The sequence below is a fragment of the Corvus hawaiiensis genome, chromosome 3 (genome assembly GCF_020740725.1).
Source record: "Corvus hawaiiensis isolate bCorHaw1 chromosome 3, bCorHaw1.pri.cur, whole genome shotgun sequence".
Lineage (NCBI taxonomy): Eukaryota > Metazoa > Chordata > Aves > Passeriformes > Corvidae > Corvus > Corvus hawaiiensis.
This window is the reverse complement of record NC_063215.1, coordinates 101,959,808-101,973,079: the sequence shown is the minus strand read 5'-3', so window position 1 is coordinate 101,973,079 and position 13,272 is coordinate 101,959,808. Positions and strand designations below refer to the sequence as shown.

The 13,272-nt window shown below is 38.1% G+C and overlaps 1 protein-coding gene across 36 annotated transcripts in view; it reads right to left on the bottom strand.

Annotated features, from left to right (window-relative positions):
• NRXN1 (neurexin 1) overlaps positions 1–13,272 on the bottom strand; it is a 676,704-nt gene that overhangs the window by 210,285 nt on the left and 453,147 nt on the right. For 35 of the 36 annotated variants that reach the window (XM_048299377.1, XM_048299382.1, XM_048299400.1 and 32 more), the window contains one exon: positions 2,561–2,742. In XM_048299377.1, coding sequence (XP_048155334.1) covers positions 2,561–2,742 — 182 coding nt within the window. Of the gene's footprint in view, positions 1–2,560; positions 2,743–6,398; positions 6,401–13,272 lie in introns of all 36 variants that reach the window. The other variant, XM_048299416.1, reaches the window with a different exon arrangement.

The following is a 13,272-nucleotide window of genomic DNA, read 5'->3' as shown; positions in this document are numbered from 1 at the left end:
CACACTGAAGTACCATAATCTAACTTGTAATTTCCTCTTCTATTTCCAGAATGAAGAAGGTTAAGAGCAAGCTACCTCAAAGCTCCCAAGCACCCTCCCCAACATGCTAGTGAGGGCTATAATCTAAGTTTTTTTAAAGCAATAGCTCCAAACTTTTTTTACCACCACACACAGGTGAGTTACCCATGCACAGAGCATCTCAAGGTACACAGGCACTTATTGCTCATGCACATTCATGGCACAAACAGGTGAGTGGGTACATGCAAAAGAACATGCAGAATCAGACACTTCCCTCCTTCTAGTTTTATCTCCTTCCACCACCCATAGCATGTTTCTGGTTGTTTAGTAGATAAGACACTCCTAGTGGCATCTCAACATTGATGAAAGAAGGAAGTTTTCAATGACAAACCCCTCTTACTGTTTTTATTACAGCAGGTTTAACACAGTAGCTGCCAATATGAAAACACTTAGATCCAATTAAATATTTTTCAAATATAATGCAGACATAGACCTCCCTGTTTCTATGTTCTCTTCATTTTTGTAACTGTCATATCTCACAATATCTTTCTGAGCTAAAATAGATCTCAGGTGAAATTCTCAGAAGGATCTGCAGTTCAACTGACTTTAATGAGATATATGGTCTTTGGTGTCACAAGTGCTTTTGAAAATACTGCCTTTCAACTTCCCTTTGAATACCATCCTTATTTGAATTAGACTCTGGGAAATTATATCCCAGTAGTTTTCCAAGCTTTATCTATCACTGACAACCCTTATAAAAGTCCTTGCCAAATGTCTTAGGATTTCAGGTCAATCCCTCAGTATCTCCACTCTAGAGACAGACAACGCTGAAGCTGCTCTTGGAAGGTCAAACCTCATACCAGTGAAATTTCACACAGTTACCATTTTGCTCTGAAGCAGAGCAGGCTTAAGGGAGGTTCCCAAAGTCTCTTGCAAAGGCATCAGGGGGAGACCAGTATCACCTCACAGAGCAGGATGATAAAGCGCTTTTTGCTGCTTCACAGAAATTTCAATAGAACCAGTAAGGTATCATTTATCATTTTCCCCATCCCTATTAAGCTGGTAGTGTTTCTGACCATTGAAAACTCTCAATTATTCTTTTATTTTATCATCTGTTGCTACAGCATGGGTATAAGAAAGTTATTTGAGAAAAAGTAAAAGATTGAAAACCACAAACATTTATGAGCAGGCAGTAATTTTTGATCTCAAACTCATCATTAATGAGTATAATGTTTTAAAATAGAAAAATCATGGCTAGATGGAAGAGCAAACAAATATTATAGTTTGGATAGACTTCAGGTACAGTAAAATACCAAGGAAAACATTCCTTTGTATGCTAATGAACAAGAAAAAACTAAGAAGAAAGTAACTCTGTCAACCACGGAGTGTGCATTTGGTCTGAGATTGCAAATAAAGAGGAAAATGATAACAAGGCACCTGGTGTTTGGACAGCAAATATTTAAATTCTATCTAACAACACAATACTTGCCTTGAAATATGTAGGCTCTCAGTTTTTCTGGCACCTGGGAGAAGTTGCTTTGTTCACATTTTTAAACTAAGATTGCACAATACCAGCCAACTATTCTGTCCGTGTGATTCAATGTAAGACAAGGATATAGAAAACCTCTGAATTTTATTTAAGGTTTTCTTTCTGTGTTTATTTGCTCAAGCCAGTAAATAAATTTTTAAAAATCACCTTTGTCCACAATGCAAGAGTGCCTTTGCAGAAAAAAGCAGTCTGGGAAGATTGAATACCATATTTCCCTCTAATTTTGAAAATGATCACTGCTGAATGTTTTCTGAGGGTAAAAGTGTAATTGGTTATAGATCAATAAGCAATTTCATTCAAAAGGAACTCAACTCTTCCTGAAAGTAGAGACATTCTGAAACAAAAATCAAACTAACGCATTAACAAAGTTCAGACTAATCTAAACAACAAAATTTTATACTGCCCTAGTTATGCTTTTCTCAATTGATCATTTATTTATGACGCCATAAAACTCCATATGCTTTCAATTTTGATTGCTAGTTCCTTGCTTTAAGGCAGCTGAAATTACTTTTTTAGACTTCCTAGCCTGACAATCTTCCTTTCTGCTTAAGATTTACCATCACAAAAGAGTGATGCAATCAGAGGACAAGTTCTAATACTAACAATAAGCACAGTCAGCTGTGATACACTGCAATTCCCCCATCAGATTCCAGATTAAATCCCCCAGGGTAAACATACTTCCCTCTGACACTGCTAAATTCTGTTCCATGTAATTACACTGCAATAAACTGCTCTATCTGTACAGGTATCCCACTATGATTTTTAATTGAAAAGCCATGAAAAGTAGCACTGCAGCAAATAAAAGGCATTTTGAGTATGTCTGAGACCCTGTACAGCATCATATGCCATAAACCAGTATCATTTAGTTCACTATTGACCCCAAAAGGTTCATTAACTGCTATAATTACATTCAGATAAAATAAATTTAAACCCCACAAATGTAAGAACAACCAAGACAAGAAGAAATCTCCCGCCTTTGGTGCTGATACTTACGATATGCAGCTCTAAATAATCTCCAAGGCCAGTAGAACTGTCCACTCGCACCAGCACAGCCTCTTTTTGCACAGTGCTAAACCCTATTGCCAGTCTGTCGGCTCGAGTGCTCGGCCGGTCGTTAGGAGGCCACGTGTAAGTGATTTGTCCACCACCTTTGCTAAAGATATACGTTGTCCCCGCTGGAAAAAAAAAAAAAAAAAAAAAAAAAAAAAAAAAAAAAAAAGAAATAAATATAATCAGCCCACTTGCACCGGTACCAACCCACGTGGAAATCACATGCCCTACAAAAATCAGGTTCTCACATCGTAAATGGATTCATAATCTGTATTTCAACGTGAAGAGGTCTTTATCTCTAAAAATTATGCAGCAAGTGAAATATTAGTGGGTTTTATATTGTGCAATCAGCACAGAATATAACTTAATTGCAAATGAAACGACTTGAAATACCATAGCTCTGATTCAGAAATGCACATCTATTTGGAAGAGTTCTTAAGCTTATGCTTGATGAACATATTTCTGTGATGTGTAGAACAGGGACGAGTTAAACCAAATGCCTTCCTCAACTGGGCCTATGTGGAGAAATCAAGTAATTCCTGTTGCCTCATGGCTGACAAAAAAAATGCAGCTACTTATTTACACAATGAAAATGATACATGATGGTGGCCAGCAGAGCAAGATGTTAACAAATACATACAGATAAGACTTTTACAGATCTGAGGTTTATCATCCTGTGACAGATGGGGATAACAAATGAAAACATACTTGTCATGTCAGGACAAAGAGATTAGTCTACCATCTGAGTAAGCAATGGCTTATTTGCATAATGCTCAATGTATATCTTTTAAAAGTGGAAATCTTTAGACATTATATCTAGGGTGCACTTACAAAATCTATAATCTGTTTGAAACAAGTGTTGTAATCCAAAACCACTTAGCACTCAGGTGCTTAACTTCATCACCAGCATATTTCCTCGGAACTAAAATAGCAGCATATCCGGACATTTTCCATTTTAAACTTGTATCTTAACAAGAGCAACAGCACAGAGCAGGCAAATTGTGCATGCACTTGATCTTTCATTGGAAAAGTCACTACAAGCTGTCCACTCCTTTCCCATGAGGATAGGTCAAAGCTTAGGGAGATAGGTTAATGCATTGTAAACACAGATGTCTAGTTTTATTATCTGTCCTAAGCTGTCTCAAAGCGTGGCTACTCTCAATTTTACTGCATTTCATCTATTTTTATTACATTTTATCTATTTTATTAAATAGAACAAGTGGGAATATTTTTAAACTAAAGGAGAAAAGACTTAGCTTCTATACCAGGAAGAAATTCTTTACTCAGAGGGTAGCGAGGCACTGGAACAGGTTGTCAAGAGAAGTTGCGGAGACCCCATCCCTGGAAAGCCAGGTTGGATGGGGCTTTGAGCAACCTGATCTAGTGGGTGACATCCCTGTCCATAGCAAGGAGGTGGAAGGGGGTGGAACTAGCTAATCTTTAATGTCCCTTCCAACCCAAACCGTTCTGTGATTCTACGAAAAGTAATTCAGTTTATTTCATCCAATGTTCTCACTCTCTGCTTCACGTGTCCACCTAAGGAGAGAGTGCATAACAACATAATTGCAATTTTCTTACTTTCTTTCAAGGTTGACCAAAAATGCTGTGAGCATATAAAGTGATCTAAAATCCCTTGAATCTGCAGACTTTTAAAGCCAAAGCCAAGAAGGACTGTACAGTTACACAGCTTGTTCAACTCCCAGGTGTCTCAAAATCTTACTGTACTAGTGAGCAAGAGTGCTTTGTGTCAGATGTAAAACAAAAAGTACACCCAGTCTTTTTGGAAAGCTCCCCTATATTTATTTCTAGCATCACTTTTCCTTTACAGAAATACATGCCTACAACCCTATCTATTAATTACGGTTTTTTTCCAGTGCCATCAATCTGTAATAATTTATGCACTGTGCATAGCACTAAAACCACTGTAAATCTCATTTTATATTAATACACTTGTGGGATAGTTTCACTGTGCTTCAAATAGATTTGCTGGCTTTTCTCTTGATGCCAAAATACCAACCTGCACGTGTTTCAGGAAAGTTTGTCAACTTCTTCAGCAAAGACAAACACAATAGCAGGGCTGTTATTTAAGGTTTCATTTACACTCTAAGTAAAACCAGGTTTTATCTTTATTATAAAGAGTTTTGCATGAGTAGCGAAGATTGGGGCTGTGCCAGGATTGGTAATAGACATGGGCAAAGGTGTCTGGTTTAGGAATGTGTGAGACAAAACCCTCCTCTCCTGCTCTCCCACCCTGGCTTTCCTCCTGTGCAGTGATCTAAAATGCATGATAATCTGCTGTGTGTCATTAATCTTCAGTTGTAATACATCCCAAACCAGAGATACATTAGACAGGTAATATCACTGCTGATGGCCCCCAAGTTCTCTTTGCTGCTACTGTTGGCTTCAAAGCTTCAACTGATGAGTTGGGACCTTCATGGAGTTTATGTCACTGTGGTGTCTGGAGTGAAAGGATTGGGTCTGTGTTGATGAAAAACTGAGGGCTTGACCCAAAGCTCATTAAAACAGTGACAGCCTTTCTGTTGACTTCATAAAACATTGTGTCGTGTCAGGTCACAAATGAGGTTCTTATAAGTAACAAAAATGAGAAGGCTAAGAAAAAACAACTCCTTACACCTCAGTGTCACAAATGAAACCCGTTAGAATAGTACCTAAGATTTAAGTGGCAGTGCATAATTCTCCTTTTCTTGGTTGTAACAGATGTGTTTACCCAATTTAGAAGACAAAGGAAAAGCCTGCCAAGCACGGTGGAGTCATACTGAATACAATGACCCAGAAGTAAGTCTTCAGATCTGAACAATGAGAGGCTCTGCTGTTCTTATTCAGAGTGAATCTTTGCTGCATTTTTTTGTTAAATACCGCCCTTCAAATCAACCAGTGAAGAGCAATTCATTCCATACTGCTGCCACATTGAAGCCAAGGTCAATGTCAGTGGAGCTGGATAAATCTAGATGTAAATCTTTAACTACACAGAATAAACATAAAAGTTTAAAAAAGTATCTTTTATCCATGAGAACATGTGGCTTATGGGTTTTATGACAAAACTTTCCCTCCTTTACAACTGCCCATTTTGTAGCTCTTCTAACTAACTGTGTGTCTGGTAAAAGACTAATTAATCCATGCTGATGAATACAGATCTGCCTCTGTCTGAGCTGTACAGGGAGTCACGTTCTTCAAATTTCCTGTATTAATTATGAAAAAAATGGGTCGGAAGCCATTTGAGAATAGATCCTCTGGTGTTTATATTTCAAGAAAGACAAATATAATAATGTAAAATTTATTACTTGGGGATTGATCTCAGCTTATAGCTCAACCTCCCATTAACTATTAAAAGCTAGAAACGGAGCAGTTGTTGGAAGCAACCTTCCTTACTACCTGTTTTGGATATGTTAAGAAACAACAGAGGAAGCCTAATTCACTTGCTTCATAAAGGCTTTTATGCTCTCTGACAAACCTTATAATGTCTCTTCCTCTCTTTCAGAATATTGTCACAAAACTCCAGTCATCTTCCTCCTCTCTCTTAGCTTGTGGCACTGTGTTGTTTGGGGTTTATCATCTCCAGAGAATTGAAAGCAGCGGAATTATAATGTCAAGAATAGCAATGCCATCAGTACAGTACTTGTAAGCAGGCAACTTTGTAACATGCCAGTTATATCTCTCAGCCACAGAATTCACTGCTTAATTCTTTATGCTTCCATGCATCCGCACAATGTTTAGGAAAAATGTCCACACAGCTCTTTGAAATTCTTACCCATGAAAGCACGGCTCCCATTGTAACAAAACGCCAGTGGTCAAGATACAGTAATGTTTTTTAATGGCCTGGGCCTCTGAAGTCCTATTTGTTTGCAAAATTCATCTTTATGAAATAGTGCGTTCATTTCGGCACAGCCTGGCAGCAACTCAAGGACATCTGCTTACCTCTACAGTATTAAGCAGATAAATATTTTGTTTAGTACCCATTTACTGTATTTATTATTGTTTATGACTGCAAAGCTTTTCAATATTTATTGCTCTGAAGTCACATTTGATGTAGCTTAATAGTTTGCTCAAATCAACAACAAATCAACAGCTTTCTGCCTTCCTCATGTTCATTCCAATTTTGAGTTTAAGGTATATTGCACTGAAGGGTAATGTACATAATTCCATTTTTCCCGTATAATGTAAGTAGCATAATGTTTATTTTCAACATCCACATCAGGTTTCAGGTGCTGATGAAGTGAATGCAATGGTTTGATTAAACTCTGAACCCTAATAAACTGTGATTCCATCACATTCTGTGACTGAAAAACTGAAGACTGAAGCCTGTAAACTTCTGTAATGAAAACTATTAGCTGCACTTTCAGTAATAGAAATGCAATTTTTAACTATTATAAAAAATATGAAGGGTAAGGATTGCTAGTAACAAGAAATTACCCAATAATGTAATTTTCTTCTTTCTGTACCTTATCAGTACTTCATTCTGCGCTACAATGTGAATTCTCTTATTCCCATTGGTAAGTAATTACTTACACTGATAAACCTGCTGAATCCAGTGAGACTGTTTGTGCAGGCTACTATTAATTACCAAGAATGAAGAATTTACAATATGAAAAGATATATATACACACACACGATTGTCCAAACGTCTATATGAAGGCATTAATTACATTTACTATGTTCAGAGGAGCATATAAATCTCCATTAATACTCATTTTTACATATTCATCTACGCATTTTCAGTCCACACAAGCTGAAGTTCAGAAAAGTACACAAAATTTCTGTACATATATTTGTACAGATTTTCTAAGGTAAGTAAAGAAAGGAATGCTTCAAGCCAAAAACATGATGTGCTGGGGGAGAGAAGGAGAGGAGGGGGTTTCAAAATTATCTATTTGGTGGATTAAAATACAACCTTTCTGTATCGTTTCTTCCTAGACTTTGATGTGCTATTAATTATTTACACAGAAGGGAGAAAATATGCCACAGGGTTGAGGTGAGGAGGGTATGGCCATTAGGGTTAACCATGGGAAGGAGATGGAATGAGCTGCTGGAAGAAGTATTTCAAACTAAGGACTAGATTCAACTGAACGTTTCCTGAAGGCATTCTCATACACTCTCTCCTACAAGTCTGGGCAGGAGCCTGAATATGGATTGTAACTTCTCTCCTGAAAGAGCAACATCAGGCTATTTAATAGCAGGGGAGGTGTATTGCATGGGGAAAGAGAAAATGTTCAAATGGATTATTGCCTGTAGCCCTCCAAAGAGCTTGAGCCACAAGGGTAGGAATGAATGTCGTATTTTCTGGCCAGATTCTCTTAGATTTGTGGATAACAGGAGCGTATTTATGATGTGCCTAAGCTTGGCAAACCTTGATAAAGGTTCAAAGGTTTCCTGGAAATTGGTTGCTACTCCAAACAATTTCTAGTTAGGTCCTTGAACCCATCTAACTGCATGTCCAAACTAAGACTGTTACAAACAGTCTCAACATTTGTCACCTGTAAGGTCACAAACTGCACAGCATAATTCCTCCGTAATTCCGTTATTTCGTTCATTGATCTTCCCTTCTTCCAGAATAACTGGAAGAAAACTCACTGACCAAAGCACCATAGACAAAGATTGTTGCTGGGTTTTGTTATTAATATTGTCATTAATGATATCATCATCTCTCTTCAGGTAAAGATGCTGAGGAAAATAAAGCAAATAGAAAATGTGTCTGCCTCCTATCAGCCTTTTATGGCACCCCCATTTCACTGTGCTACAGCTCAGCTCTAAAATTCAATGTTTCTGTAAGAGAGGCTGAAGCCACATCTTTCCAACACCTCCATCAGCTGGAGCAATTCATTTAAAAGAGCCAACAAAGCAGTATCTACTACTCATTCAAACACAATTTACATTGCATTATAGAACTCTTTCCAACACACTAAGGTGACCCTGATTTGCTTTATCAGGCCCTAAAAGACTTTTCATCACATTGCATCCAATTTTTCAGAGACATCTATAAACCAGTGCTGTATGTGGTTTATTATATTCAGCTATCCCCTAAGAGCTGTCTCCAGGTAAAGGTCTATGTGATAATAGAACCAACACAATCTCAAGTCACACTGAGCATCCCGGCCTTTGCAGTGGCATTTGTTGAAGATTCAGGATACTAACACAGAAGCAAAGTTTTTTCCCCTCAGACCAAAGAAAACCCGCTAAGAAAACCACTCCTTTCTCTACTTCTTCCTTCTTACAGTCTATGGCTATTGTATTCGGGCAGTTGTTCATATTTTACCTTGCATGTAATAATGAAGTAGGTGAATAAATACTCCATTCCTGTTCTAAAAGTTTTTATAATTTAAATTCCCTAGTTTCTACCACGCTCTATTGATTTCAATAGGGTCACTAAACAACAAAACTAAAATATGTGAGTAACAATGGTTCAACAAATACATATATCTATAAAGAACAACTCTGACACAGCATCAGTATTCCAAGTCAGCACCATTCTTAGCATCATAAATGACATAGTTAAAATAAAAGTTTCAAAGAATTTAAAGAATTTTCCAACTAGAGTGTTTTTAATATTTTAAATCAAGTAGCATCTTACACCTCGAATGACCCCATTGATTTAGATTAGATCACTTATCTGGAGTAAGGTGCTACTCAGTTTGAGTAGGGACACTGAACTAAGAGCTTCAAATTGTGCTTAAAATGAATATAATTTTGAGAAGGACCTCAGCTAAGCAAGAGCCAGTTGAAAGGACTCCTAAGAGAAGAGAAATTAAGAGTATCTGTGAATCTGACTTATTTACAAAACATGAGTTGATTAACTGAATGTCAATGGACTTGATAGTATTAAGGCACTGATTCTGTAAAATTATTTTTATTAGCTTTGAAACATCCACAGGAAAAAAGTTCTGTGGTTTGTTGATCTCATAAATATGCTCACTTATACAAAAAAATCACTATCTATTTTATGAAAGGATACAGTTTTTCTAACACAAATCTGACACAGAGTGATAAAAGAAAATTATTGTTCTCCAGATTCTCTCAGTTTAAAAATTTTATGGGCTGCCTATTACCTATCACTTTTCCAGTATGAATGCTGTTCAAAATGAATTTGAAACATTTCTGTATGAAATATAAGGCAAGTAATTCCCCATTAGGCCTTGGACCTTTATGCAATGTAGATGGTTAGAAAATGATCTATTTTGGAAATTAAAGCCTGCTTTAAATGTCATATTGCACTCAACATGAAACATTTTAATCCATTATAACTCTATTAAAGGTAACAAGGATACAAGATGCCTGATTCTTAAAGCTTGCCGAAAAGTCAGATGGAAATTAAAAGCCAAATGTCTATAAATAAGGGAAGGTTTTATTCCTCCTACAACCTTGTCAACATATAGTTAAAGATAAATTTCTTGAACGCTGATTACAGAAGTGGAAATTGCGTGGTTGAGAAACACATATGAGGAGGCATTGGATTAAAAAGTATTGTCTAACAGATAAAATGTAAAGGCATTGTCAAGGGAACTCCCCTGTCTGACCATCCAGGAGCCACTCTGGAGTCACCCTCACACCACCTGAGCTGGGACCGGGGCTGCTTCCCAGCTATACCCCCACACTCACACAGTCACACCAAGTCTCCTTCCCAGCTCCACCCTGGGCTTCCCATAGCAGAGTCCCAGACATCCAGAGCCTTAAAATAATTTAATCATGGAGTAATAACTAAGCAACAGAATAAGAAGATAAAATAATAGCTCAAGCTGGTGCCTTTGAGGAGGGACCGTGAGCAAAGAAACCCCTGGGCTTTTATAAGCTCGCAGCCCTAGCGTGCCAAAGTCTGTGTGGTCAGCTCCTGCTGTCCCTCAGTGTCTGGTCCTGTGGCTGGGCCACAGGTCCCCGTGCCCTCTTGGGCTCAGGGTCAGGTTCCTGGCCCTCAGAGCCCAACCTGCAGCTGACACTGCAGCTGCAACCTGAGCTACCTGCACTAAAGGTACTCCTCAACACCACTGTCAGTTTGAAATCAGTAAACTCAAGCACTCTCGAAGACAATAGGACTGTTCCAGTCTCCACACTCCTGACACCAGGAAAGTTCAAGGCCTAAACTTCAATTTCATCACAGTTGCAATCAGTTCCATCAAAATAAATGAACTGCACGTGCACTGATTTGCTTCTTATGCCTTATTAGTTGTGCCAAATCCCAAATGAACGCAGTGAAGGGGCTGGTTAGTTGAAGTGATTTGTAACAGGATGCAGGAACTAGGACATTAACTCAAATACTATGCAGGTTGATAGAGACCAAATGTTGTCACCATCTGTTGGTGCCCTATGTGAAATCATTCAGTGGTTCCAGTCCAGGGACTTTACAAACGCAACAGATACCTGGCAAAAGTTAAAAATTCCCTAAGCCAAGAAACTTGAGTTGTTAGAGTTTCCAAGCTTGCTGACTCAGCTGGGAAGCCAGTAAGTCGAAGGCAGAAACCAGGACCTGAGCATCTCCCACATTAAGTAGTTCTGCACAGATGTCCTTATAGGCCAAAAACTGGTAAAACAAAATTAAATTTTCTCTGTATAGGAAAGGCAATGTTCTTTTCAGAGAAAAAATAATTATTTATAAGTCATTATTTCATGCAAAACATTAGTGCCTGAAGTTATGTTTTTATTCAAGCACCTACAGAAGTATCCTGATTCTCAGAAGTGTTATTGCATTTCCGGCAACCTTTAAAAATACCCCCCCCCCGTTCTTTAAATAGGGATCAAAACATTTGAAATAGCTGGCCTTAAGTCATTTAATAGTGTTAGAATGGACAGGAGCTCAGCTGCAAGTGCCTAGCATGCTTCTAGGCTAAAGTCTTTATTTCTTATTGACTTCCTTACTAATATAATATTCCAGCTATCCAGTCTTACATTAACTTAGTTATTTTTAAGTGACGTTTATATTATGTTCCTTGCTAAATTGTGCATCTCATAATTGAATCTTGAAAAATCCTTAGAGAGCTTTCAAAAGTAGCCAAAACTCGTCTTAGAAGAAAGGCATAGCATGCTGAAAGTGAAAGCACTTCAAGCCCGCCAAAGTCACTGAAAAATGATCCACGCCCAAGGATGTCAGATGCTGGACTAGGATAAGATGTTGCTATTGCTTGCAGCAGAAGGATGGTACTGGCAACACTGCAACTTGCAGGGTTTGCTGAGAGGCAGCCTTTGCTGAGAATAGGTAATTGTATTATGGGCAGTGTGCACTGAAGTTTAATTTTGCTTGTTTGCAAATGCAGTGAAGAGTAAGAAGTTCTGTGCCATACATGCTCTCCTACTAATTACCCAACTACTAATACTTAGGAGACAAAGTATTCTTGTGGCAACATTTCTGAATGTTTTTGAGTAGACAGACATGGGCTATAGCTCAAGGAAAATAGAAAGAGCACAGTTTCTTAGAGATATTACATCCTGAAATGCAAAAATAGCAACCATTCTTCGTGTAACAAAAATGAAATAAAATGAAATGCAAGAGATGAAATCTTTGGAAAAACACCAGGCCTCCCTGAAGCACATGAATCCACCCCTGAAGCAGCTGTTCAGAGGCATCTCAGAAGGAGACCTGGCACAGAGAAAGACTGATGAGCAGGTTGCATACTGACTGCAGTGTTGTGGCACTGTACCATCCTCCTAATTCCAAGCATGAACAAAACTTCAGGATATTTAATTTGATATACAAATCAAGTTTTAAAGCCAAAGCTAGTCATCATCAGCATTATATGTACTCAGACCTCCAAAAAGTATTAGGTAAAAGAGGAACATGATATAAAAGTCACTGCTTGGTTGCCTCAAGAAAATAAGAACCAGGAAGCAGATACAAATAATACTTTATTTGGAGAGTTGTCCTAATCATTATCCCAAGGATTGACTTTGGGACATCAGTGTTTACTTACATTATCAAGACTGTGCACGAAACAAACAGTGTTTAATAGGTGTACACAGACACAGCTGTATTTGTACTTGACTCTTTAAGGTTATTAGACCATTATAATAAGAGTTAACAGGGGCCAGCCAGGTTGGGCCAATTCACTTCCTTCCCACTTCTTTCTGTTCTACTGCATAATAGATTTTCAATTGTGGCCTGGCACAGAAGCACTACATGCTTTGTCATTATGATAATTGCCATCATTCTTCTTTGCAAAGTCCTTATGCTGTTGTTTGTAAGCAACAATTCTCTGCCAGCTCCAGAGGATAAAGAGCTGCAGTGAAAAATATGCATGTTAATGCTTTTCACTGCGTTACACAGTTAAGTAATTAGAGAGCGTGGTTTAACCACTGGATTCCACAACAATGTTTGGAGAGAACATGACAAAAGAGTTTTGGGCTCTGAGCTATTCAATCATCTCCCCAGGGACTAACTCAAGTGTTGGCTCTGACACTCCATATGCCAGTGCTATCAGCTATAACTTAATTCACTTGTGTATGCAAGAAAGGTGAGCAGTTAATCACCCTCTGAAGACTAACCCAGCTTAATTAGAGCAGTGATTTTGTGTAGGCCACTCTCACTTCCTAAGGTCTGGCTGCAGAAAATTACGATTGCTTTTAACATTCTGAAGTGAAGATCAGCATTCAATAGTTTGGAAAGCCTTACTTTAGCACAGTGCTTTACAGTAACATACACAAAGATGTAAAGAATA